Raw genomic sequence first — 26511 nt, 5'->3', positions numbered from 1 at the left:
CACATACAACCCTTAAATCCTATCCAAACAAACTCGGGGGCAAAGTAGATTTTAAGAGTACATACCTAGAAATTTAGGTTTTATTTACTTCCAAAACTTGCACAAAATATTTGGAAATTAATTTAAACATAGGAAGTATTAGCTCAGAATCAGCAGAAAAAAAAGCAAAGCACATTATTAGTCATAGCCACATTTCATTACTTCTTCATCTTGCAAGAATAAGGCTCCTTCACTCTTGGAAGACAGTGGTTAAAACACTAACTCTTGTAAAGCTGAAATGAGATCAAATGCTATATGTCTACCAAAAATTAGCAAAATCTACTAGTTCTGACAAGTGGTGCTTACTGTGGTTTTTGGAAATCCTCCAAAGCGTGTAGCTTGAATATCTAGCTGTGTTTAGGAAGGAGTTTCTAATATACAGTGACATTTAGGAGCGAGCAAAAGGCATCAGATCTTAGAAACGTGTCAATTTGTTCAGAGTCCATTTACATTTAAAGCTGACCAAGACCCCAGGACACTACACTCAAGAGAAACACTTAGAGGTCTTCTATGTTCACATCTCACGGTGAAGCGAGCAGATACTTCCTGGAGATGAGTGCTGATCAGACAAGCTCTTTCTAGATTTGTGAAATGATTGGACAGCACCAACGTTTCCAGTGTTGTACAGACTGAGCAAGATGAGAGAGCACACTAAAAACCACTGGTGATGGCTTAAAACTAGCCCTCCCCAGTTCTCTAATAAAATAAAATGCACAGCCTAGGATGACTACACATAAATAACCAGCCTTCACTTTGTTTAGCTGTAGCGTTCATTCTACAAGTGAAGCTTTTCACTTACACTTCTGTAGTTTAAAGAACATTAAGGTTTTTACATGTTTCTTCTAAGGCATACAACTGTTAAATGCACAGGGAATCAGTGTTTCCACACCAAGAGCCTGGATTATCCTCAGCAAAATAAGTTTGGGCTAATCTTTTCTGCTTTCTGCCTAGACAGTCAAATTGTTCTCACATCACCTCTACTTCCAGATATTGATTACACATGTATAGTTACACCTAAATATGGAAAATAAGGGTAGATCTACATCCTCTCTTAAAAAAAAAGGATACTTTACATAGCCAGCACACCTGAAACACTGTGATCCAGGATCCTATTCATTTACCATTTTTTGCATCAAGCTAAAGTAGCATCACCAAAGTCAGGCAAGTGACTTTTTAATCCTATGAACTGGTTTTCACTAAAGTAAAGAACAGACCTCCAGCGAAGCTAAACCAGGAGAAGTGTAGAAATGCAGCAGAACAGAGTGAAATCAAGATCTGGTATGCACGAATATTTTGTTATTCACAATTTTAGAAATGTACTTCTAGAACTGATATGTCTTGATTGAAAACTCTCCTGAATATACTCAGTAATTTAGCAAGCTCTTAATCTTTAATTTGGAAAGTGGAAGCAAACTTTCCTTAAGACCTCACTAAAACCCAGGTGTTCTGGATTTTCCCAATACAACTATAGTATGAGATGAAAAGTAAACAGTCTAATCCGTGTATAAATATTTAATAAGACACTTGAGTCTGGAGCAAAATGCAGCGAACTTAGTGTTCCCTCTTTAGAACGCAAACAGATTAGTTGCATGACACAGTGTTAGTACAAACTTTCCTTGACTATAAACATTTGCTGATGTATTTCACCAATAATGCAATGTATAGGAACAGAGGAAGGATTTACTCTGAAGAGAGCATGTGGAAAATGTCCAATTTTGCAGCCTCCTCTCACCTGACAATGCCTTTTCCTGAAGTATCTCAAGAAGTTCCCTGTGCTTCATTCTCCTTTCTACTAGCAAAGAGGAACATGATCCCAGTTAAAGAATCAATGGCAGACACCAACAGAAGATGCTGCTGTTCTGCATGTATTCCCACACAAAAATCTCAGCCTGAAGCCACAACAAATATTTCCTACAGACAATTCAAATGAGACCAAGAGCAGCCAAAACTTTTGAGGTATTAAAAACGTACTATTTCATCTTAGAAGAAACTTAAAATTGTTGTGTTACTCTCCTTTAGAAAATTACCACAAATGGTCTCTTCTATTAATCCAATTTATCTTCAGTAAAATCAGGCCATTTCTGTGTGGCCTTGTGATGAGATAGGATGAAAAGACAGTTGTTCTGTCAGAACTTTTTTGCATACAAGTTTTTGTATGCCAAAACCAGTAACATATTAAAACCACATTGGCCCCAGTGCTTCCTAATTAATCAAAGACTGAAGAGAGGCAGCTTCTTCACAGGGGGTATTTCTACTGCTGATCTGTTGAGGGAATGGAAAAGCAGTTACAAAAGCATGAAAGCCTAAAAGCCTCATAACTCTTCTGTTCACAGTTTACTTCACATCTATTTTCAGACCCACATTTCCACACATAAAATAAGTATATGGGAAATTATTTAAACTCTTTGTTGAAGTGCATCAACTTACATTTAATAATATGATCACTTGCCATTCAAAAAGCCAATTTTTCATTGTGTGGGTCCATAATTCAACTTAGATTCTAAAAGTCAGGAAATGAGACGTGAAGGGAGCTGTGAGCTACCTGCATTCCAGGTGAACTTCACACGGACATGCAATCACACCCTCCTGCCTTGGGGAGCCTCTGACCTGTGCTCCTGCAGACACCCAGACAGCCCCGGGACAAACAGCTGAGACCAGAAACACATGGAAATGGAAACAGTCTCAGGAACATTAAACTGCTTTTCCAAGGTCATTTTGCCAGGTCATCTAAGACTTTTATAGCCACAGTCTGAAGCACTGAAAGCAATCCCTATTAACATAGCTGGCTACCAAGGTAATAACCACAGCTGTACTATTAACAATGTGAAAACTGGTCATTGCTTTCTTTTCAGTCTCTTAACAATTATCAAATAGGGAAATTATCAAATTACTTTTAATTACAAAATTAAAAGTTACAAAGTATCAAATACTTGTTTGTGCTCATGTAATTACTAGGCAAAAGCCAGTTGTATGCTTTTCAATATACAAGAAAAGAAGTGGTTAAAAAAATCATACAAATAGGGCTTTAGACTTCAAGACACATATTTTTAATCTATTAGGTAAGCCCAAAGCAGAAAAAGGAAATGTGAACCAAATGCTGAGCTTGTTAGTAAAGCATAAGCCAAAAAAAGAAAAAGTATATGCCAGACGGATCTTATCAGAGGTAAGTCAGTATTCCTCAAGATTCTTTATTTTTGTTTGTCACAGTTATCTGTTTCTATGTACACTTAAAACAGAGGAAATTTGATTAAGAGCGGATTTATTTAACAAGGATGTTATTTTTTTTTAATGAAACACACTCCCACTTCAATTTCCCTTGTGCGAAGAGACTTATTTAGTAAAAAAGTGTAAGATGGAAGAAAATAATTATGTTTTTAAACATTGCAACATCATTAAAATGGGTACAACAAGCACCACAACTGCTCAGAAGTTGATAAGACATTTTATGAAATAACAATAAAAATCCCAAACCCATTTTGCAAGGGTAAGAAAACCACTATTAAACACTCCTGATGAGGCTCTGCAAGTGACAGTCTGGGAGCATGGCAGAACTGTGCTGCTCAAAGAGGAGGTCTGGAAAATATCATATATCTGGAGGTTCCAAAGAAGACTATCACACAAGAAGGAAGGATCATTCAATTTGCATACCCTTGAGGGACACACAGCTTGGTTTTTTGGTCCAGGGCAAACTATACTGTCATACTGTAAGACAGGAAAAATCTCAGTGTTCCTCCCTTCCTCCTGCCCATTCCTGTTTGTCCATGTACCAAAGAGAAAATCTTCACCTCTTGAGAGTAATTGAACTGATCAAAACCTCAACATTAGGAACTTGTGTGTGTTCCTAGCAGCCAGCTCACAGAGCTCTTTCTAAAACCTCCTCCCACGGTAACATCCTGCACTGGAACCCAGTGAAGCAGGATGAAGTTCTGAAATGCCACACTGACTCAGCATGGTCACAATTGAGTACCATTTGCAAAATAAAGCCTTGATTTTGTAGAGGAGATCCCGTTTACAGAAGTGCACTTCCTCCAGCTGTAACATCCTGCCAATACTATATAGTGCATTCGCACAACTTTTCTAAACAAGTGTGAAGGAAAATACATTAGGAATTCCCTTGAAATTGCTTCCCTTACAAAAATTTTGCATAAAATTCACATAAATGGTTGTTTGAGCAGCCTGAAAACAATTTGCTTTAAAGGTCTGAAAATTAAAATCTTGCCTTTCTCTTACAGATGCTGGGAAACCCCTCAATAACACCAATGAGACCCAGTTTTCCTCTTCAGTCTAGACTGAAGAGTTGATGATACTGATACACAATAAAACAAAAGCATGTGGCAGAGCCCAGGCCCTGCTTACAGCAAACACTGTCCTGGCAAATGAAATAAATCTAAAGGCACCTAAATGTGGTACATCTGACACGTAATTCTGCAAGAAAAAAATAATGCAGAATACAGCAGTTACATTAACTCTGAGAAGGAAACCCTGAGTACTTTTTGTTACACACTGTACAAATCGCAGTCACTAAAGTAGAACTTCTGTTCACCCAAATGTTCTCTGGAGTTAATGCACATTCCAGCTGATAAAAGACAGGGGAATGGTTAAACTAGATTAGTTCAGGTTTTAGTCCTGATGTTAAAAAACAAATGAAGTTTAATTACTTCATTGCTCTGGAAAAAATCTGGAGATAACACTTATGTCATTTATTGTTTCAAGAGAAAACACTAAATCTCAGGAAAATTTCTTTTAAGATCCCAGGAACACTGATCCGAGCCTGCATGGAATCACTGGGTGTCCCATTGCTAGTTTTGTAATGCTTTTGGATTTACAACTCAAGTACAGCTGGAGTTATACAGGGAATGACCACCTGCTGCCTTGATTTTGCATGCAGACTTTATTTCTTTATTTTGAATTTGCTGTGAGACAAGCTGGACTATATTTCCACTGCTAAGGATATTCCAAAGGTTGACATCTTCCAAAAACATTTTGTCCTCTTAGGAAGATATGCCCTAATTAAAATGAGACAAGACAACCTCTTCTGCTATCTTATCTTTCAAATATATCTAAGTTGGGAGAGAAAATGTATTCCAGAAGAACTGATTAACTATTTTCAGAGGTCTCTTATTAAGGAGTACAGAAAGCTAACCTTTTAGAGTTTTATTTCAAAATATTTTCTGTGAAGTCACTTAGCTGTATTTTCAGGAAAGTAGGTACTAGATTTCGTAACTAAAACTTGAAGAAACATATAACTAAAGTAATTCTCAGAGAGTGAAAGCACTTTGGAGCATCAGCTTTCTCCTACTGTATGTTTGTAACTGCTCTGCACTGCAGGACTTCCCCCATCTCAGCTGGATGCTCAGTCATTAGTCATCACAATAAAGGAAACGAGACAACAATATCATGTAGGTATTCAGAACACACAACACAGTGAGTATCAAGGGAAATGAAGCTTCACAAAGAAGAGACAAAAAACTTGTTTAAAAAATTCCCAGAAAATATCTATCACCTATATTTCTCATTTAAAAACATCGTGATTTCCATTCCAGCTGTTCCTAGATAATTGATGATGCCAGGGTAGGCAGTCCCAAACATATTTGGGGAGCTACATTAAGCAGTGTTTCCAGTTTGGGGGCTTTCCTGTGATCCCCAGGAAGGGCTGAGGGGAAGAATTCCTGCACGACTCCAAACCAGTGGGAGCCAGTGTGCTGTGCAGGTCCCACACAGAATCTGTCAAAGGATTCAGTCTGCAACTTCTGCACTTTTGAGAATGATATCATTGTTAATCATTCTGAACCACCACCACTGCAGTGAGGAGTTAAAATTACAAATAATAAAATCATTATTAAAAAAACAACAACGACAACAAAAAAAAAAAAAAAAAAAGCCAACCATCCCACTTTACTGAACAGGATTATTTATGCATCTTCCAACCAAAACAATTTTTTAGTTCTATGACCTACATTCACTAACACAGAGGTAAAGTCTGAAAATTGCTGTTTGTAGTGACTTTGCCTTCCAGAGCACAGGCTCTACGTGTACACTCCAGGAGCTTACAATTCTTTTTACACCAAAATCTATTCCCTAAGCTTAGCAGTTGCAGCAAACATAGCTATGGCAAGAATTTCTCCTTTTTTCCCCCCCCACATTTAGAAATTTTTATTCTGTTTTTAGAACCTGACAGGAAATAGAACTGCCCAGACACACAATTAGGCAGATGGTGCTGGTCTGGCAATAGGGATGCAAGCAGAACAAATTTGGTGTTCAGGGGAATTTGCCACTGTGCTAAAACATATCCCAGCTTCAGGAGCAGGTGAACAGAACACAGCTCAGCTCTAAAGCAGAACAAGTTCTTCTATACTGTTCCAGCAGAATATTATGGATGTGAACACAAATCTAAGAGATTGGTCTTAAGAGATAACAGCTTTATAGAACTTTGAAAAACAAAATGTAGTGCAGAATTGCATCACCCTTAGTGCTAAACACTAGGTACTAAAAAATTCTTCCTTTACCATATATTGAGATTTCAGCACATGCTGAGTCATTTTATTAGACAGCTTTGATCATTTAAAAGTATATCAATCTTTAAGAGACAACCAGATGTTTCTTTTCAATAGTCTTTCAAAACTTGTGCATTATTTGTACTGTATTTGTAATGGATCAAACCCAGAACTTTCTAAATTATTTTAACTTTTTGTTTATTAGTTTTGGCAACACTGCTGTTTTTTAAAAAAGATCCCAAAAAAAACCTTTTAAAAATCACCCATTATGAACAAGGACATTTGCAACTGTGCTACTTTTCAGACTACTGAAATCTTTCTATTTCAAACGCAAGTAGCTGGATAAGATACCTGATACAGGTATCTCATTCTTACACCTTCCCTCCAAATTTGTTTTCTATGTTGGTAATTCCACAGAAGGTCAAAGAGTATGTGTCACCCAACAAATCAGGACAGTCACAAAAAAATACTTGTTCTATCAATGGATTTAAGAGAGCAATAGCTAAAATGTCTCTAACCAACAGCTTAAAAGGAGGAGACTGGCAAACATCTCTGTATTCCTCCTATTTTTGCAGAATAAGATCAAGGGAAAGGTTATACAATTTACACTTATACCTACATTCTCAGCCAGACCATTCAGTATCCTTCATGCTATTAATTCTTAACTTATTCCCATTATGTTCTGTTACTTGGAGGCTCCTTATTTGTCCAAAAAAAAAAAAAAAAAAAAAAAAAGTGCCAGCCTTCCCTTTTCATTCTTTCCTTCATTTTTCTCACCATCAAGTGTTCAGAAAGTCAGCCCTGACACTTTGCTGGACACCAGCAAACACACATGTTCCTCATTCACAAGCTGACAGCTTCACCCCATTTTCCTTGCCTATTACTGATGAACAATATATATTCTGTTCTCCTGACTCCTAACATCTTCCATCTCCTATCAGAAAAAGCTACGATTCACACCAAAAATACTGCACATATTTCCCAGAAAACAGGTATTTACTGTTATATCCTGAGAGACCTATGCATTCAGCTTTACTCCCAACTAATTGGCACTCCAGCCTCTTCTACCACTACAAACAGTTTTGCCTGGTCAACCATCTCCATTGTGTGCCCTCTCTGGCTGCAGGCTCCATGACTGGCGTACTTCCTGCCTATCTGTTGCCTAATTAAGTTTGCTTTGTAGTAATCCCTGCTGTCGGCTGTTTTCCTGGCTCATGAATTGGCTAACCTGACTGTCAGCCAAATCTCTTCAAACTGGGCCTTGCTCACAGATTGGTTCTGTGATCCTCCTGTTTCTGAGACTGACTTACTCAAGGGATCACACTGGAAATCTCTGTCACACCTTTCACTTGCTGCTAGCGGAAACTCTTTAAAAAAGAGTCTTGTTCCTGCAAAGGGCACCTCTTCTTATTTTAAGAAGCTTAAAAAAATAATTAGTACCAGGAATATTCTGAAACAACCACACTTAGTTAGAAGATGGGCAAGTTTTGGAATGGGGTGAGAGGAACAAGGCATGACAAAATGAGGTATTTAAGAGAACTTAACCTGGAGAAGAAGGCTACTAAGACATACTCTAGCCGGTGAGTACTACACACGAGTTATATAGAATGCGCTGGAAGAAAATGCCAATTGGGTCATTTCAATGCAGGATATAAGTTACCCCTTCTTGTCTAAGAAACACTTGGAGAGGAAAGTCTTGTGTCATTTCTCACATGTAAGAGGGCATCAAAAATCTCCCTTCAACTGAGACATCATTGCTGGAATCATTGCACAGAATTCTACAGCTTTTGTTAGGTAAAAGCCCAGCCAGCCAATTATATGTTTCAAAGACTCAGGATAACATTAGTTTTTCTTGTCCTGGGCAGGACACTTGAGAGTTTATCTTCCTGCAGGAATTCTTAGTTTTCTTTCTGACCTCAAGGTGGAGTGGCTGACAGAAAACAATTTTAAAAATATTTACAATTCTTTTCCTACAGTGAATAAATGAATAAACACGAGAAGCTGAAAGGTTGATATTAGTCCTATTCCAAGGAGTTATGTGGCAAGTAAAACATCACAGACTCACCAAAACCTCCATTCTATGGCCACAAAAGACAACAATTTTTATGAAGAAAGAATTTGGATACATGCTTTTGTTCTCCCATACTTAGGAAGCTGAGAGGGTTGGTACTAGGAAACTCTTGCTGAACTCTCTGTTTTGTCCATATGGATCAAATCTGCAGCACAACTTGTCACGTTTGGTTTTGGAGAAAGTGCCACAGATACAAAGTTAGAGCAGAAGGCTGGTCATGGCAAGGCTCCAAAGAGGGAGAGACAAGGCTAGTCTGGTTCTGTCGTCCCATCTGCCTACACACCTAAAACAAAATCAGTGGGAATGATGGAGTTGCCTTCAAGGGAACAGCACGTTCCTCATGCAGGTTACCAGGGGTAGCCATGGCAGCTTGTGCAAACAATAAATGATACAGTTCCTACTCCCAGAGCAACGTGCCTGCACCCTCAGCACACAGTGCCAGCAACAGAACAGAGAATCACGGAGGATCTTCGGGTGAGCAGGACTTGTCACAGTACAAAGCAGAGTGATGTGACTCTGTGCCAGCTGAGCACATGACTTTCAGGAGTCATCTCTGTTTAAATCCATATCAGTAACACCTCACTTCTGAGAAGCTCAATTTGAGAAAACTAGAAACTTTTTCAGGCTAGAAAGGAGAAACAGAAAGGACCTTCACTTGGTATAATGAGGCTGCACAACTTCTTCCTAAACTAAGACAACTCACAACATTGTAGGATGTGGCTAGCACAGTTTTTCTCATGAGAAGTTTTCTTGTGTTTTGTAAATAAAGATAAAGTTTGGATGTTTTGGAACAGTGTCCCAGAACTTGGGCAGTGCAGGCCTGGCCAATCAGGCCTGGGGGAAGGCTTCTGACTGACCAATCTGGGTAACTTTTGAGAACTCTATAAATGTGATGAAATCAAAACAATAAAGGTCATTCCTTCTTGCCACTGAGAACCGATGCATTCATTACTCTGCTAGCTGCTCAACAGCGACAGTAGGATGCAACAAGGAGCTTTTTAAATGCTCCATTTGCTTCCAAAATAGTGTAAAGACTTTAAAATCCTGGGTTAAAACTCCCATGAAGTACAATTGCTTGAACAGCGACAGATACTTCTTTGCTGGGCTTTTCCCAGCCATCTGGAAGTGCTCTGTGGAGCACAGTTTGAGGGCCCATGTTCTGGTTGATTTCAAAGGTCCCCACTGCAATTACAAAATCTGCTGCCCTTGCAGGCAGACTGAGAAATTGTTTCAGGTCACAGAGTCACCTCACCCACCCTGGTGACCCAGAAATGCTATGGATCCTGGTTAGTTTTGAAAGCTGTGGAACCCTTCTTAACAGGATACATTTCCTAGAATATATTTAGCCTCACTTAGTACACAAATCCTCTCAGGCCAAACTGCAAAACAAATCACAGAGACAGGATTTGCTTCCAGAGCCCCCTCGGTTACCCTGCTTTAAACACAGTTGTTCACCATTACTGGATTCTATGATAAGACAGGGACCTGTCCCCTCAAGAAGTCCTCACAAAGAGATGATGTAAGACTGTACACATGAACAGGTTTGGTCTTGATACCCATTGCACAAGGAAGCCTTTCAAATGAAATGAGATTGGCTTTATTTATGCTGTTTTAGTATATGATGTGGTTCTCATTAGAAAGCTAAGCTCAGTGTATTTAGGTTGGGTCAGGAGGACATGTAGAATAATTGTTTAAATGCTACATTTGGCAAAGTTTGTTTTATTACTTAAAAAAAACCCCTTGGCAGTTGTTAAAAAAAGCAGCTGGCACGTAAGTTGTTTGACTTAACTATTACCTCATTTTCTTTCAAAATATTGCCAGACCTTCTTAATGACAGCGAACAGATGGTCAACATTTTTCAATGTTACAGATAATCCTCTTCCCAAACTAAATGATGGCATTTTATATGTTTAACCAGTAGGGAATTTGAACAAGAATTAGTAATCATTTAGATATATTCCATCTTTACAAAAATAACTAGATAATGATCCCAGTATTACCAGTACCTGTATTCACGGCTAGTGCATTTAGCACTGCTCACATCTTGGCATTGTCAGTTTGAAAGAAATGGCATTATCGCACAGTCTAGTTTGATTTTAATTGGTCAACCTGCAGGCCATGGGTATCAAAATGGCAGCACCATGTCCAGCAGTGCTTGTCAAGCCAGGCAGTAGGAAGCCACATAGAAACAGAGAGAAGTTTGAACCAACAGCATTAAAGAATTTTGTTACCAGCAAATACATTTGTATAAAGCACTTCTGCAAAAAAAAAATTCATTTTGTTGAGTCGACACTTCCAAAGAAATTATGTTTCATCAGGAAATCCCTAACTGTTCCAAATACTGATTAACCAGCCAAAGCAGAATTCAGCAAACCTTATTAAAAATACAATTTATAATTATTACAATTTCATAGCAAAGAAACATCAACCAATCTTCAACTAATTGTCACAAGAGAGACACTTTGTACATTGAGTATCAAGTTGAGGGGATTAGTTCCAGACAAAAGTTAATCTAAGATCTCTTGCCAATGCGACATTAGTTTATGCTAGATAACAATTACATTAATCATCCAAAGTTCTGACCTCAGGTTACACCGTTCACTGCATGGGTGTTGGGGATCTATCTATCTTTTCTTGCTTGTTTGATCTGCAGTAATTCTGTCCAAAACTCTTTGATTGTCCGGAGATAACTTACACTACATTCACTGTCATCATTTTAACTTCAGAAAAAATGTGGGGAATCTCACGTATCTCTGGGTACACTACATTTCATTCAGATAGCAACCACATTTTTGAGCAAATCTCTCTATTTTAGTCAATTCCTTCTACTCATGGTGCTTTGCTTCACCCTGCAGTGTAGTCTTGAAGTATACAAATAGGATTTTGTTTGAGTGGGAGCAGGTCAGGGGATGGGTTCCCTGGCATACCTGATGCATTCAAGTCCTTTATTTCATGGGACCAGACTCAATTCAGTGTAAAGTGCCTACCATGTGCCCAGAACCAGCTGCCTCGTTCTACAGGTACAGGATCTGATTCCCTGCCAACCACACTAGTTGCTAGAAACAGGCTCTGTGGAGTTTTTTTCTGAGACAGGAAAGAGGCTCTCTAATGCCATTAATAGTCTTCTAATTGATCACACAATGATATTTTAATGGGCTTTAAAGAACATGTAAAAAACACATACATTATTTGACATGATTACAGGGGAAAAAAAGAAATATAATTAGTAACATCAAGTTTTCCCAATTTACTGCACTTTTAGGCTGTAAAAGCTGCCTGGGACACAGCCTCTCCTGAGTAACTTGTGAAGCCTTGGTAACAATTTTTAAATTGTTTTTCCTAATTTCTTTTTTGGTGGGGGAGAATGAAAAAAATCTGGAATATTAGCTCCAACACATGTTGAGCAAAGTTTAAAACAAACTCTAATATTGTTGTAAATTCCAAGATAAGCGAACAGGCATCAGGAGAAGGTATACACGCAACAAGGACTGTGTCTGCTAGTTTATCTTTGTGAGTGTTTGAAAGTCGATGACATTATATAAAAACAAAAAAGGCAACATTATTATAAACAAATGCAAAATGAGCTGCAAAATGAAATGGTACAGGCTGCCAACTATTTAGTGCTTCTTGATATTCTGCAAGTGTGGAAAATGCCTCCTGTTCCCTGCTGACTTATCTGCAGCGCATTTCTTAGCAAGACAGTCATCAATACAGTATGAAACTTTTAAAGGGCATTATCCCTGCACGTAAACTGTGGACAAACAGTGAGCAAGTGGAGTGAAAAACACTCTTTTAAACACAATCATTTCTTCTGACAGTACCAAAAATGTTATAGCTGTAGATGGCTCACCTGCACTGGAACTAAACACATCAGAAACTCAGCCTTGCACTAGACGGTGACTAGTGTCAGAACTTACATTTACCTCCTCACTTGCACAGCATTACATTAGCTTTCATATCAAAATCAGTGCAAGTTCTGACAATGCAGTTTAGGGGAACTGAACAACCAGACCCAAAACTTCTATATTTAAAATCAGTCTTCTGGGCTTCCCTTGCTATTACATTTACTGTTAAACTATCATATGATATAGAAACAACTAGATATCTTCTCGTGTACTTAAGTAGTAAGAGCCACACACTCAGTTTAACCTTTTAATTTGACCTCTGAGAAAACCTCCAGACAAGGTCCTGGCTGGGACCCTTCAGTGAAGGTAACACTTCTCCACTAAGAACTGGACCTCTGCACAAATCACTGGACTGCTACTCGCAAATCTTTACAAGATAAAAACTGATAACGAGGGAAGAATGGCTGCAACATGGCCCATGAGTTTGACCACTGAATCACATACAGACAGGCATTAACTTATCATTAGATAAAAGAACCAATTCAACCAATTCTGAATTGCTGGCTAAGATGAAGAATGCCCCCAATAACAGATTTCTCCTTGTGCAGGCTTCACATTAAACTGGATCATATTAAGCTCCAATGCACAGCCTAAAATGGGTACAAGGTAGCAAAATGGCTTTTCAAATGTAACGCAAGCATTTGGACAATAGAAAGGAAATTTTGTTCTGTTAGGAGATGTGCCTTACCACTCTGCTAGGAGAGCTCCCTAAGGGGCTGCTAGACAAGTACCGTACCACCCTTCCTTCAGAAAAGAATCTCAATTATTCCACAAATTGCTGACTCACTTCATGGAGATTAGTCTTCTAACAAGCTCAGTCTTACAGATAGGGAGATTATACCGGTTTGTTGGGTTTTGGGGTGGTTTTTTTGGTTGGTTGGTGTTTCTTTGTGTTTTTTGGTATTTTTTTAATATATCCTGCACATACACCAACAGTCTATAGCAAAAACAAGAGCATGGGCACATGTGGGTTATACACATCCCATTTCTAGAACTATCTTACACTAATCAAGTAGTTAAGCAGTTTTGATGTTTTTACTGCCTAAATAAATTTTTTAAAGCTTGATCTGATCAGAAGTGCATTCAGGGACATTGTCTATATTATTTTCATTAAGCTGTCAGCTTATTGTCATTGTTCTTGTGCTTTTTAGCTATTTCCTTCTTTTAAAAAGAAAGCTTAGCTTTATTCTGATCTGGTTAATTGTGCAAAATTGACAGCTGAAACCTTTTTTAAAACCAAATATGGATTCAGGGCATTGGCAAAGTCCTGTCTCCCATTTGCCTTTCTGAACTTAAAGGCTTTGCAGCAGTGGAGAAGAAGCCAGGCAGGAAGGCAAGGAATTAGCCTCAGGCTGTAGAGTGTCCTGCAAGAAACAAGCTGTGCTGTGGGATACATAATCACACCATCCACTTTCCCAGTTCAGCCAGTCACCTCCTTATCCTCTGGCATAGCAGGCCTCCAGCAGCTGCCTGCAGATGTCCAAGAAGGTGTCAGGAGGGCTCAGTACACTTGATGGAAGTGGTGTTGTAAAAGGGAAAGATTACCACTTGCAGCAGACAGTTTACTCCATGGACAGATCTCAGTAGGATGGAACACATGTTTCAAGGACTGAAAATGCCCTACCAGTACAGGTCACATAAGAAACAAGCTAAAAGCCAAATGAGTTCTCAGCTCAGCAATGAAAACAGCTTAAAATCTTTGTGACATCTTAACAAAAGAGATGCCAAGAGCTCAAACTGCAAGGTCAACAGCGTTGTGGCCAGTTCAAACAATCAAGTTAGACCCCAGGAATGTAAAGAGACAGAAGAATGATGCTCATTGCTATCTAAAGGTCAAAGCATTTACAGGATATTGTGTTCCAGAACCAAACTAGGTCTGTCCTTTACTGTATCTAATCACAAAAGGTATTGAGCAATTCACTTTAGCTCATATTCTAGGGTATATTGAGAACTTCCTTACAAAGTTATTCTGCTTATCTGTTTAGACATGTTTTCCCTCTGCCACATGATGAATTGAAAGAATTTTTATATTTCCAGAGCAAACACATCATCAGTTATCAATTAAGCATTCACACTCAACTCCATCTACTATTAGAAAAACATTTAAACCCATTCTGACAATCATTTTTACACAGCAACATTTTCCTAAATCCAGTCCTGGAAAGTGATGCTTTAAATATACACATACTGCGTCACCAAAAGAGACAGGAAAAAAAATCACTGTTTAAATAAGACTTAAGTTCTCAGAGGATGAGTTTTAAAAACTCAGAGGATGAGTTTTCAATATGATCTCGGGAAGTACAGCTGAATAATTAAACACGACAACTAGTATTATTTGCCCTCTCTTTAAGCCTTTCCAATTCCTCAAGTACCTATAATGTGCTCTTTCCTCCTTTCAACTCCAAAAGCAAAATCTGTAAGATTCATTTTTATACATGTTAAAATACTCTAGAGCTTAAGATAAAACTTTAAGTAGATGGGGTCTGGACAAAAATTAACATTGCAGTCAGAGGCAGAGTGAAGTCAGTAACTGCATTCCCCTAAGACAGGAGATAAGCAGCTGCATTAAGATAAGTTATAGTCTTTTCATGCAATCAAAAGAAATTAAAGATTTTTATGGAAATCTTGCTTAAACATTTGATTTTTTCAAATAAGACTTCAGAGAGAGACTTTAGCTACACAAGCAACTTTCTCAAAGGGAATTGCTTAGATCCATTCCAAGTTGTATTTCCTCCACAACTAAATACACAAATCAAAAACACTACCACAAATAAACAGAAGCTATTACAGTAAGGCCTGGGCAAAACCTGTACTGGAAGCTCACACTACTTTGATTTCCCTAATTTTAATTGTTATAATCTACTTAAAAACCATCTGACTTCTTTTGAACTAGAGCTCAGACCCCATAAAGAAATAGGATTCTATTGAAGACTCATTACAAAGCAAGCTATTTGTAAATCTTTAGAGCCGCTTTTGAAATCTTGGCCAGGGACATTTGAAATGGAGCTGGTCTTCATTATTTGTCGTTTCATGAAGTCATTAGATTGAGAATTACACATATTAACATGGGGCTTGTTCATTTATTTATTTATTTCTAAAGGATTGATAAGAAGCAAGCACAAGTTATATTAGTGTAAACAAACTTACCCGTGCACCCTTCTCTGGAAAACATTTGCATCCAGCGCTGCAGTCGCGGCCCCTACACAGCCCACTGTAGGACTTCTTTCCACCCTAAAAAAAGAAAAAAAATTAAAAATTTTAATTTCATAACTATTTATTAACTGAAGATCTTTTTAATTAAAACTCTTGGTTTCAGCACTTTTCACCTATGTTACGTTTGTTGTCTGAATTTGCTGGGAAGTAACTGGGCAAAATATAATTACATTTTAACTTCTCCACAACTGGTTCATTTTCAGAATTACCAAATAAACATTTAAGCTTCTCATATCAAGGTGACCAAACTAAGTGCCAAAACAAGTTCAGACTGGAGCTGAACACTTCCTTACTAAAAGCATTCACAGGAAATATTTTTAAATACTTTAAATTTTCCTGACAGTGAGGAACGTGAAAAATGAAAGACAATTCATGCAAGCTTCTCAACTTTTGAACTTCTTTGAATCAGCTTTCTCAAAGAAAGTAACTAGTCTGACATCACTTGATCAGTTTTCTGCCAAAGGTAAATAAAAACCCTCTCTACATGCTGATGTTTACACCATTTTGCTAAATTAAACACCTTTGGATTTAGAATTAACAGGCATTAACAAAAAGCCTTAAATCTAACCTCCCATGCTTCCCTATCTAGAAAGGCATGTTAACTCTTGTAAAATAGTCGTAACAACCTCCAAGAAATTCTAAGTGGCATCAAGCATAAAAAAACCCCTAAGAAACCATTCTGCAGTCTTTTTTAAGATGAGGCTCCATTAGATATGAGGCTTTTGGACTATCCATTAAAATCCTGGGGTAGGATCTAACACAAAACTTGACCTGAAGAGAGAAAGATACCACAGGAGAGGCACCATTACAGGAAACACACCATGGACAATTCTGACTGTCGGCAGCAGAAAATAAAACAAACAATGAAGTAGAGGTAAAATAAAACTCCAAACAACAAACAAAACCAAAACAACTAACCAGTCTGTAAAACACCCGATAGCAAAGCGAAGGAGACCAACTGTATCCAGAGGTCATACAATAGACTGTAAGAGCATCTCCAAACTTTCTGCTCAGACTAGGAATGATCACCATGAAGCAATGTACAACAGCAAGGGCTCAGTACATAAAAACTGATCCCTATCTTAATGGACACCCTGCTGAGGGGTCTTTTCTTTGTAAACTTGTTCGGAGAGTGAAGTGCACCAAGACACAAATTTGCCACGATTATACGCACATTTCACAGTGGAAATTTGGATCCATTGCTAGGCAATGTGTATCTCTATTCCTGACACTTAAACTTATGTTTAAACTCTTCACAGATAGCTTTATGCCTCCAGGTAGTCAAATTATGCTTTCCCAGTCACTTATTCAACCTTAGATTCTCCAAAGATTTCAACTTCCAATCAACTTTTTCTTCAGATTATTCCTTGTTCCAGCAGTCATTTGCACAAGCCCTTGGGGCTCATGGCTCTGTCCATTCTGCTGCCTCCTATGAGTGAGAAATGGCAAAGAAGCTTCTTTTCCCCACAGCTCAGGATTCCTCCCAGGTCACTGCCTTGCAACAGTCACTGTCTCGGAGCACTAATCCCCTGCCTCTGGTGGCAGTCAGGTCCTTCCCAGTGGCAGAGGACTGGACAAAAATCCACAATTCTTTCCATCCCGCTGGCTCCTGCTGCTCCCATCAGTGATGCAGATAGTAAATATGGCTCCAGTCAAAATCCCACTAAAGTCAAAAGAAGTACTTCTCTTTAATTTATTGGAAGCTGGATGAAACTCTCATTGAGCTTTGTTAAAAACTGAAAGTATGTCCCTATTTTGTGTAAAATTGTGTTCACTGTGTACTTCTAGGTTCCTTTTTCACAGCATGAGGAGTCATTTTGCTCACTTGTGAATGAAGGCATTTGGAAAGGAAGCAAAGCAAAGCCATTTGGCTCCAAACCAGGTGTCCATGTCCTGAGTATTTTATTTAGGGGAAGTAGCTGACATTAGACACTCCATGACTATTTAAATAGCAAACAGCCACGTGCATAATATTTGTGAATACAACTCTAAAGGCTGCATATAAGATTCTAGACAACAGTGTTCTCTTCTGAAAAGGTTTAATACATTTTTCCATTCAAATATATGAATGCAAGGTCATTCAAACATTTACAGGTTGTAACCTGACCATGTAAACATGAGCCTGTCATACTTGTTCTGTGTATGCATTCAGGGAAGAGACTTTTTCCTACTGCTCTACATTTGAGATTGATTAATATCCTCTTGAGAAACAACAAGCATTAAAAGAAACAAGGTTATTAGTTATGGTGCTAAGCACCACCATTATAACAGAAATTCATTAAACCATTTTCATTTCATTGTATGGAAGCAGACCCAGATCTTGAAAACAAAAAACCAAATACAAAATAGCATCACTGTTACAAAAATATATACTCTGAGATTTAAATAGCCATAATATAAACTGATTTTAGCTGAGTTATTTCAGGCTTACATAAGAATCATTATCATGATTTCAATGTAGAAAAAACCCACTTTATTTAAGAAGTATTAGTACTAGTAAGAAATTATTATTAAAGGACATTCAAAACCAAGAGTCATTGTAAGGACAATTTTCCTCTCCTGCTTCTGGTATATCTCTATCAAGTATTTATGTACAGTTGATTCATGAAGAAGCAGTGGCATTCAAATCTTTCCATTGACTTCAGCTTGTTCTGGACTGGAGCCAAAGAGAGTAAAGAGACCTAACAGCTGTGATGCCATAGGAAAAGCCCCAGAATGCTCATTCCAGCTTCTCTAAAGCGACACAAAAGGCAACAGAATAAATTTACCTGGAAGGACTTGCCTGCAAATCTGAAAATTGTACCTGCAGCACAGGTAAGAGTGAAGCACCTAACAAAGGACTTCAGTGTGAGACCTCCAGAAAGCACAGATCAGGTGCAAGAGCTGGGACTCCTTTTTGCATCAAAACTTCTGCTCTGTAGCAGAAGTAGTAGATCCTTCTTCAAAGGATCAACTGCAGAAGACTTAAAAATCTCTTGCCTGAAGACAATGACTTCAGTCAGATTGGAAAATGAAGCCAGAGGAACGAGCTGAGAGCATGTTTTGGGAAAGGACCACCAAAAGGTTAAAAAGATCATCTTTCTCATGAGGAAGCTAAAGTAGAAGTGGTGGATATGGGCAAATAAATTTTAGAAAAGAATGAATTCTAAGGAATGGCAGCATGCAAAACTGGAGTATGTAAAGTACGCTAAAAAAAGAGCATACTTGTGATAAAAGAGGAAAAAAAGGATGATGACCAAAAAGAAGTTGACTATGATGAAACAGAAAGCAAAAGAATCTCTGACTTGTCTCCAGTAACTTCCCAACTCATGTTAAGTACTGCCCCACTACAGCCCCAGTACAAAGTCATAACAAGAAACTTCATAATCAAAAGCTGGACAGGATGTATAATGAAAACTTCTGGAATCTTCAAATAAACAATTTTCACATAGTTCAGAATCTTATTACCTGCGGATGACTATGGAAATTACAGTCACAGTACCAGACATTCAGACACCCTTGCAAAATTTCACAGCAACACCCTCAGGATACCTGTCTGAGCACAAGGCAATCCTACAAAGAAATAAGGGCATGCATTACCTCCTCCTGGATTTGCCTCAGCTCCCACAAAGGCCAAAGCAGTACAGCAGATTGCCTTTCCCTGTCACAGATGACTCTGAACATGACATGGAAAGAAAAAACAAATCGCACTATTGCTTCTTCAGGAGTAATCACCTTGAGAAAGATGAAAATTCCTCTATAAGCATAACAGAAGTAGTGTTATTACAAAACACATGAGGGAAGTGTGTGAAACTCCCTCTTTTATCTGACACTATTATTTTAAATAAATATGCCATGTAGCTTTTAGCTGCAATGCAGCCCACATTTCTTTTGATTAGCCCATAGGACAAAATAAGCTGTTTGGAATATTCCAGATTCCTTCCTTGTCAGGATTAGGAAAAGGTTGCCCTCAGCACTGAATGTCCAGGTATGCACACTTCCACAGACACTGAAAAAATCCAGGCAGCAACTTTTCTCACAGCAAAGTGACATAAATAATCCTGATGAGCCATAGCCATTTTTATGCCTCTAGTATTTCCAGAATGCCTAGATAGGAAAGCTCCTGCATCCCCTTCCCATGACATGGTACATGATAAAAATGTCTAGGACTACTTCAACCACCACATTATTCTGACAAAAAATTCTTATTCTACAAAGTCCATATTTTGGGGAGGGAATGCAAGCACTCCTTCTAACTGTGGTAGAGATTCCAAATCTGCATTAAATGATCTCCCACAGTGCCTCGTATTCAAATTCCCAGTCACATTAACAAGTCACTCATTAAGAAACACTCACCTCCCATGATTAATTACCAGAGGACTGCAGTTTTGAAAATAAAAATGAGTGATTAAGAACAGGGTTTACCTTAAAAAACATTCCTGTAGAAAGAAATTATTGCTGCTGGAGCCTGTCATTAATATTAGAAATTATACCCAGATGGGCTGGGTATCTCTGTTTTACACACAGACAATTAGCTCTGCCTGTATCCCAAACTAATGGTTACAGCCATGGTATTTGTCTGTTCAGATTACTAATATACTCACCCCAGATTAAATTTCCAAAAGAGATGGCACATGTCAGCTGCAGACAGGGTGGAATGTACCAAGAACCACTCTCATGAGCAGCAGAAGTTAGCAAATTATTATGGCCCAAAGGTTTAAAGTTTACCCAGCTTTCCCAGTTCACTTACAATATCTACATTAAGGTCACTCCGTCCATTTGGAGTGGGACAGATAAACAACTCAGCAACTCATTTGCTCTTACTTAAGCTTTCATCCCACTTTTTAAATAGAAGATCTACATCACTAGTTACAGAAGGGACAAAACGCCCAAACAGCTGAAAGTCTATATAATTATAGACTATCTAAATGAAAACTTATGCAGTCATCTCCTGGACCTGTCAGAAGACTACCTGTTAGATTACCAACATGATTCACTCTTTAACCTCTATCTCTGTAGAGCTTCTATTCCCTTGCACTTTGTGATCCTGAAAATAAGAGCCGGCTTGTATGTGGGTACGCCCTCACTAATTTCCCTCCAAGTTTTGTCATTGACTGAAGCAAGAACAGAGTAAAGCCACTGCAAATAGCACAGTGAGACATCCCACTGTGTTTTAAGTCCTCAAGTGAAGATTTACTAAATCAGCTCTGGAAAGTACCACGCACATAGCGTGTTCTTGGTTAATTAAATCACAAAAGAAACCAGGGAGGCACTTTGTGCTCCACCCACAAAATACTTCAAAGAGTAGAATCACGAAGAAATTGCTCTCCTTTAGGGGAAGAAGATGTCTGTACTACGTTTGATTTGGACCCTGCACAATGGGTCCTTGTTGTTAACTAACTGCTTGGGCACCACAGTAGTAAACATAATTAAGAAAAAAAAATGTGGAGGGTTTTTTTTTAAGTAAATATATTTGGAGCTGTTCCTCTATCTTCTATGCTATTTCTAGTGTACTATTTCTATCTTCAGGGAGTGGGACTTTTCAAGCCACAACATGTCCCAGGAGCACACAACTGTCTACTCTTGGCTGTTAACTACTTTGCACTCTTGATTGGACATTTATCCTTTATGAGAAATGCAGAATACCACCAGGACATCAGTACCATTTACAAACATCCTGTGCTAGTGTAAATGTCAGTGATAAATCAGTTTCTCTATGCTAAAATGAAAAATAATGAATGATGCATATAGTACATCCTTAAATTTGTATATACATCTGCATGCACCTTCAACAAAGCAAACAAATTAAAAGTAATAAGAGTGTGGCTAGCACAGTTTTTCCCATGGGAAGTTTTCTTGTGTTTTTGTAAATAAAGATAAAGTTTGGATGTTTTGGAACAGTGTCCCAGAACTTGGACAGTGCAGGCCTGGCCAATCAGGCCTGGGGGAAGGCTTCTGACTGACCAATCTGGGTGACTTTTGAGAACTCTATAAATGTGATGAAATCAAAACAATAAAGGTCATTCCTTCTTGCCACTGAGAACCGATGCATTCATTACTCTGCTAGCTGCTCAACAGCAACATAAGAGTAAAATTCAGACATGTTGTTCGTCTGTAGCCCTACAACTCTGCAAAAGAAAAGTTGCATAAAAGGCCCATCCAAGCAGCAAATGCAGTCTAAATGCCCTTTGAAGTCCAAAGGCTTCCCGTTTAGTCCCTAACAGAGGAAAAATCAGTTGGCAATTAAGAATTTTCCAACACTATAAAAATATCAGAATTACAAAGAATAAGCTACAGGTGGAAAATCATAAAAGTAAATTATGTCAAAAACCCAAGAGTACGCATTTGAGATATTATATCACCATGCAAGCAGGCTTACATAACTAACTGTGGATTTACTAAAATAATTCCCTTTTCTAGCCATAGTTGTAGACTGTGAAGTGACTTTGATGAGCTCTCCTATCATGCTGATGAAAATAACCACATGTTTCTAAACACAGCTTATCTAGAAACACATTTATCTCAAAGTCCTCTACAAACACAGTGGTGGTCCTGCAAAGTATTTTTCAAACAAACCATCTCTGGGAGGAGACAGGGAGGGCAAAAATTTTATCTACTGGAAATACTGCATTTCATACATTTTTTTCATTCCATATGGAACAAAGGTTAGGAAAAGAGAAAACCTGAAAAATTAGTCTTTTTAGGATAAAATAAAATGGATGTTTTTGATGGTGGAGAAAGAGTTCTGGCCACACCTTTCATGATCTGCAGAATAAACCACAGTTCACAATTTAAGATGATCACTCAGGACTCTGAGGGTTGTGGTTTATCTGATGAATCCAAGATGTAAAATCAACGTGCAATTTTATTGCCACAGAATAACCACACTTCCATCACACTTAGATAATAGCACATGATGTGCACAACAGGATGTTGTATTTACTATTACAGCTCTTGGTTCAAACTGATTTTCTGGGCTGCCCTTCTCATTTCATTAAGGCTTTCAAGCAACCTGTCCTTTCATGGTAAAACAACCCTTTGTAGTAATTCAGCCAGTCAAGCCCTTCCCTGCAGGCACAACTGTTTTGCTGAAGGATTCCCCTGCAGTCTGCCCAGAGTACATTGAATACATCACTACATGGTTAAGCCAGAAGTAAATTAGAGAGCAACTCAAGAAACCAAAAAAGGCTGTGTTCCACACGTTGGAGAAGACCCTGGTTATCGTGATACTTCTATTCCTGGTGACACTGATAAAGGAGAAGTGAGAAAATATAAACTCAGGTAAACAACTATAAAATATCAAAAGAAATTTACGTCGTTCCATTGTGTAGCCATGTATTTAATTTATTGTTAGGCCTATTTAATTTCAAGTAACACTTCTGAGCAGAGTGGATGTCTATTCATCAACTGTGGATGTTGCAAACTTCTGCCAAGACAAAATGTACAATCTCTATTATGGATAATCTTACCTGTCTGGAATGGGTAAAGACAGAAAGCCTTTATACCATTTATCTAGATTAAACAAATCAGAGGAGGTATAGCATGATGCAGTATTTTGACAGGATAAGTGTATGTGTGCTGAGGAATAGGTACTGATTAAATCTGGGACAAAGTGTGCCACAACATTTTCTCCCAGGAAACCAAGAAAGGACAAAACATAGAACTGGAAGAATAAATATATCATTTTATTTACAAATATCCTATTTTTTAGTGTGTTTCTAGGCTTCTAAGCAGAGTATGAACTTTAGAATGATATATTAGAAAACTCAGAACAAATGTCATGGTTAGTTAGCACTGCATAAGGGAAGGAAAAACTGACAAAAGGAAACTATTCTTAGCCAGAGCTAAAAAAAATGAAAATATCTTTGGAGACATTATCACAGCTCCTCAAACTGAAAATAATGCAAAGATTAATCTAATCTTTTAATTTACTTTTCTTCCTCTATATAATGAACACTTCTTTTAGATTTTTTTTTGTTTCACATATTATTTTATATGTGGGGGGGGACAGAAAACAAGGTTTTTGTTTTCAGATTGTCTTACAGATAAGAAAGGCATAGAGTGAGCAAATGGAACATCAACTTTCAGATGTCTGGTTTGTCACAGAACCTGACATGAAATTTGAAGAAATATTTTTTCAGTCTTTATTAAACCATGCAAAGGAAAATCTGTCATCAGAAAGACTAAAGCTATGTACAAAATTAGACTGGGGAGTCTGATGCAATTTAGAACAGAAATGCCTACTTAATATAATCTTCAGAACTCTTTTATGCCAAAGGCATAGATCTTTATCAATAAGTGTGTGTGCCCTTGCAAGCAACTGTTTGAAATGGTGACTTGTAAAAATTTTTAACCCTCTAATCCCCATTCACCTACTGGATACAGCACTGTCTTAACTAAAGCCATAGTGCCCGGACTTCTCATTTGGGAGATGACAAAAAGTGACTCAGGAAGTAAAAGCAGCTAAAATAAAGTCTCAACCAACTAACATAAAGAAATGGACAAGGCCAAACAGTTATTTCATTCTGGAAGTCCAATCAAGTATGTTTACAGAAGATAGTTTGTAAAATAACGTCCTGTAAGAGCACATTCATTCTGCTTCAGGCAGTGCCTTGCTCTGTCTTCCCTGAAACCTTCCAGAGATAATAATGGGCAGATGTCACCTAAATAGAGAAAACCAATACAGTGGAGATAAAAATTACAAAATTTCACTGAAATCAACATCTTACGACCTGTTTGTATAAATTCTCTCAAGCAGTTTCTCAGGACTGACTGCACTGTTGTACACTTAGAATATCTCAGACATGGAGGACTCAGAGGATAAGGCTTTTCATTTAAGACCCAGCTGCCACCATATTCAAGGTAAGTTTTATTAAAAAAAAATTAAAAAGAGTTTCTGTTCAGAATGGACACTGTCACAGTGGAAACCATACCACTAAAAAACTCATCTTAAGATATCAAAATGTCCTAAACTGTTCTCTTGAGTTCATTTATTTCTTAGCTGCCAGACATAGTGTGACAAGGGATGACCTACACTACACTACAGCACCTGCCAAGGAAATTAAAAATTGCTGTACAGGCAATGTAGAAAACACACTACTAGAAAATTCTTAGTAATTTAATATCCAACCTTGAACATTATCACTCAGAACAGCAAACCCAACAATTCATAAAATAAAGATTAGCCCTAAAATTTATGGTCTCATTGAGCAACATGCTAGCTAAGCACAGCTGTCCTTCCTGTGAAAAAAACACCCATGCTATTTCAAACAACCTTTTTCAAGGGCTTTGCCAACTTAAGCAGCTTTGTTTTTTTGGTTTTTTTTTTTTGGCCACAAGCAGCACAATAACATGACAAATATAAGTTAAAAGTCTAATGGAAGAACAAACAATTCTTCTCTACTTTGGATACTAATTGCTCCCATGTGTTTTTGTACAGCTTGTCTTATTGTACTTTAACTTGCACTCTAGTTCAAGTTGCACTGTATTAAGAAAAGAGTACTCCATTTTTTCCTTAATTGGTAAACTAGATTCTAACTTTTACACTGGCTCCTGTTGAAAAATACTGTGGTTTGTGACACGAAACAACAGATGTTCTTAAAATAACAGACTCAGACACTTCCAACTGCTATCACTCACAGGGAAATGCCAGGCAGGGAAAGGAACTGTTCTTATTGGCACTGGGCCCACCAGGGACTTACTCTACAAAGTGCTGAGCACCCCGAGATTCAGTGAGATGATAGCACACTCAGCAAATCAAGGATTCTATCTGAACCAACAAAAATATGTCTAACACAGTACTGATGAAAAATCACTGCTTTACTAAATGCCAAATGCACAAAGTTCCAACACCTGAATAGAGGAAAAGCTTCTTTAGTGTGAGGGTGACCGAGCACTGAAACAGGCTGCCCAGAGAGTCTCCTTTGGAGATGTCCAAAACCCTTCTGGACAGGGTGATTCTGTGCAGCTTGCTCTGGGTGATCCTGCTGCAGCAGCAGGGCTGGAACAGGGGAGCTCCTGAGGTCCTTTCTGACCCCAGCCATTCTGTGATTCTGTGTAATCATCTTGTACCATCTCACAATCTAACTCCTGCTTGAATTCCAATGTATCTTCTCGCAAATCATCCAATCTTCCTCTGATTGTATAAACATGAAACTGCCACAACATGACTAGGGGCAAAGTGACTTAATTTTATGAAAATGTTTATAATTTCCTGTACAGAAGGTCAACAAACATTGGTCCATTCCATCAAATTCCTCAAATTCACTGAATCATAATTTTTGAGAGAAAAACTATTCCATCTAAATTTTTCTATGCAGTTGTATTATTAGACAGCAGGCTGATATATATTGAGAAAAAATAGTAAATGTATGCATAGGCTTTATTGAATGTTTGAATCATCTCACTTTTAACTGTGTGGATCATGAATTACCATGAAAAGTACCTCTTCCTTTTTCGCTTAAGTAACTCCATACTAGATACTGCTGTCAATTTTAAATTCTGAGTTTTAACAGACCTTTACTTGATTTACTTGTATTTAAGCTTTCCAGCATGTAAATCCAACATCAGCATTCCTGTGTTACATATAATAGAAACTGGCAGTTAACAGCATTTCTGGTTAGCTGCCCTCCCTCTTTTAACCAAGGCTTACCCCAGAATATTATTTTTACGTATTTTATTTCTTCATCTGATTTATCAAACAGGTCCTTTGCTGGCCTTTAGTCCAACCGAGTCCACTCACAAATCACCTGTGTTAAGTTGCTGAAAAAGCTGTTGAGATTACTAGCAAATATCATTCAGGAAAAAAGAC

At 38.0% G+C, this 26511-nt stretch overlaps 1 protein-coding gene across 2 annotated transcripts in view; it reads right to left on the bottom strand.

Annotated features, from left to right (window-relative positions):
• Positions 1-26511, bottom strand: part of COL4A6 (collagen type IV alpha 6 chain) — a 106996-nt gene that overhangs the window by 55579 nt on the left and 24906 nt on the right. The window contains exons 1-2 of one of the 2 annotated variants that reach the window (XM_085060366.1): positions 19302-19400; positions 15657-15740 (exon numbers count right to left, since the gene is read on the bottom strand). In XM_085060366.1, coding sequence (XP_084916492.1) covers positions 15657-15740; positions 19302-19385 — 168 coding nt within the window. In that variant the 5' untranslated portion in view covers positions 19386-19400. Of the gene's footprint in view, positions 1-15656; positions 15741-19301; positions 19401-26511 lie in introns of those variants that run through there. The other variant, XM_085060365.1, reaches the window with a different exon arrangement.

The sequence above is a fragment of the Lichenostomus cassidix genome, chromosome 4A (assembly GCF_008360975.1).
Source record: "Lichenostomus cassidix isolate B80296 chromosome 4A, HeHo_3.0, whole genome shotgun sequence".
Taxonomy (NCBI): Eukaryota; Metazoa; Chordata; class Aves; order Passeriformes; family Meliphagidae; genus Lichenostomus; species Lichenostomus cassidix.
This window is presented reverse-complemented; position numbering and strand designations above follow the sequence as displayed.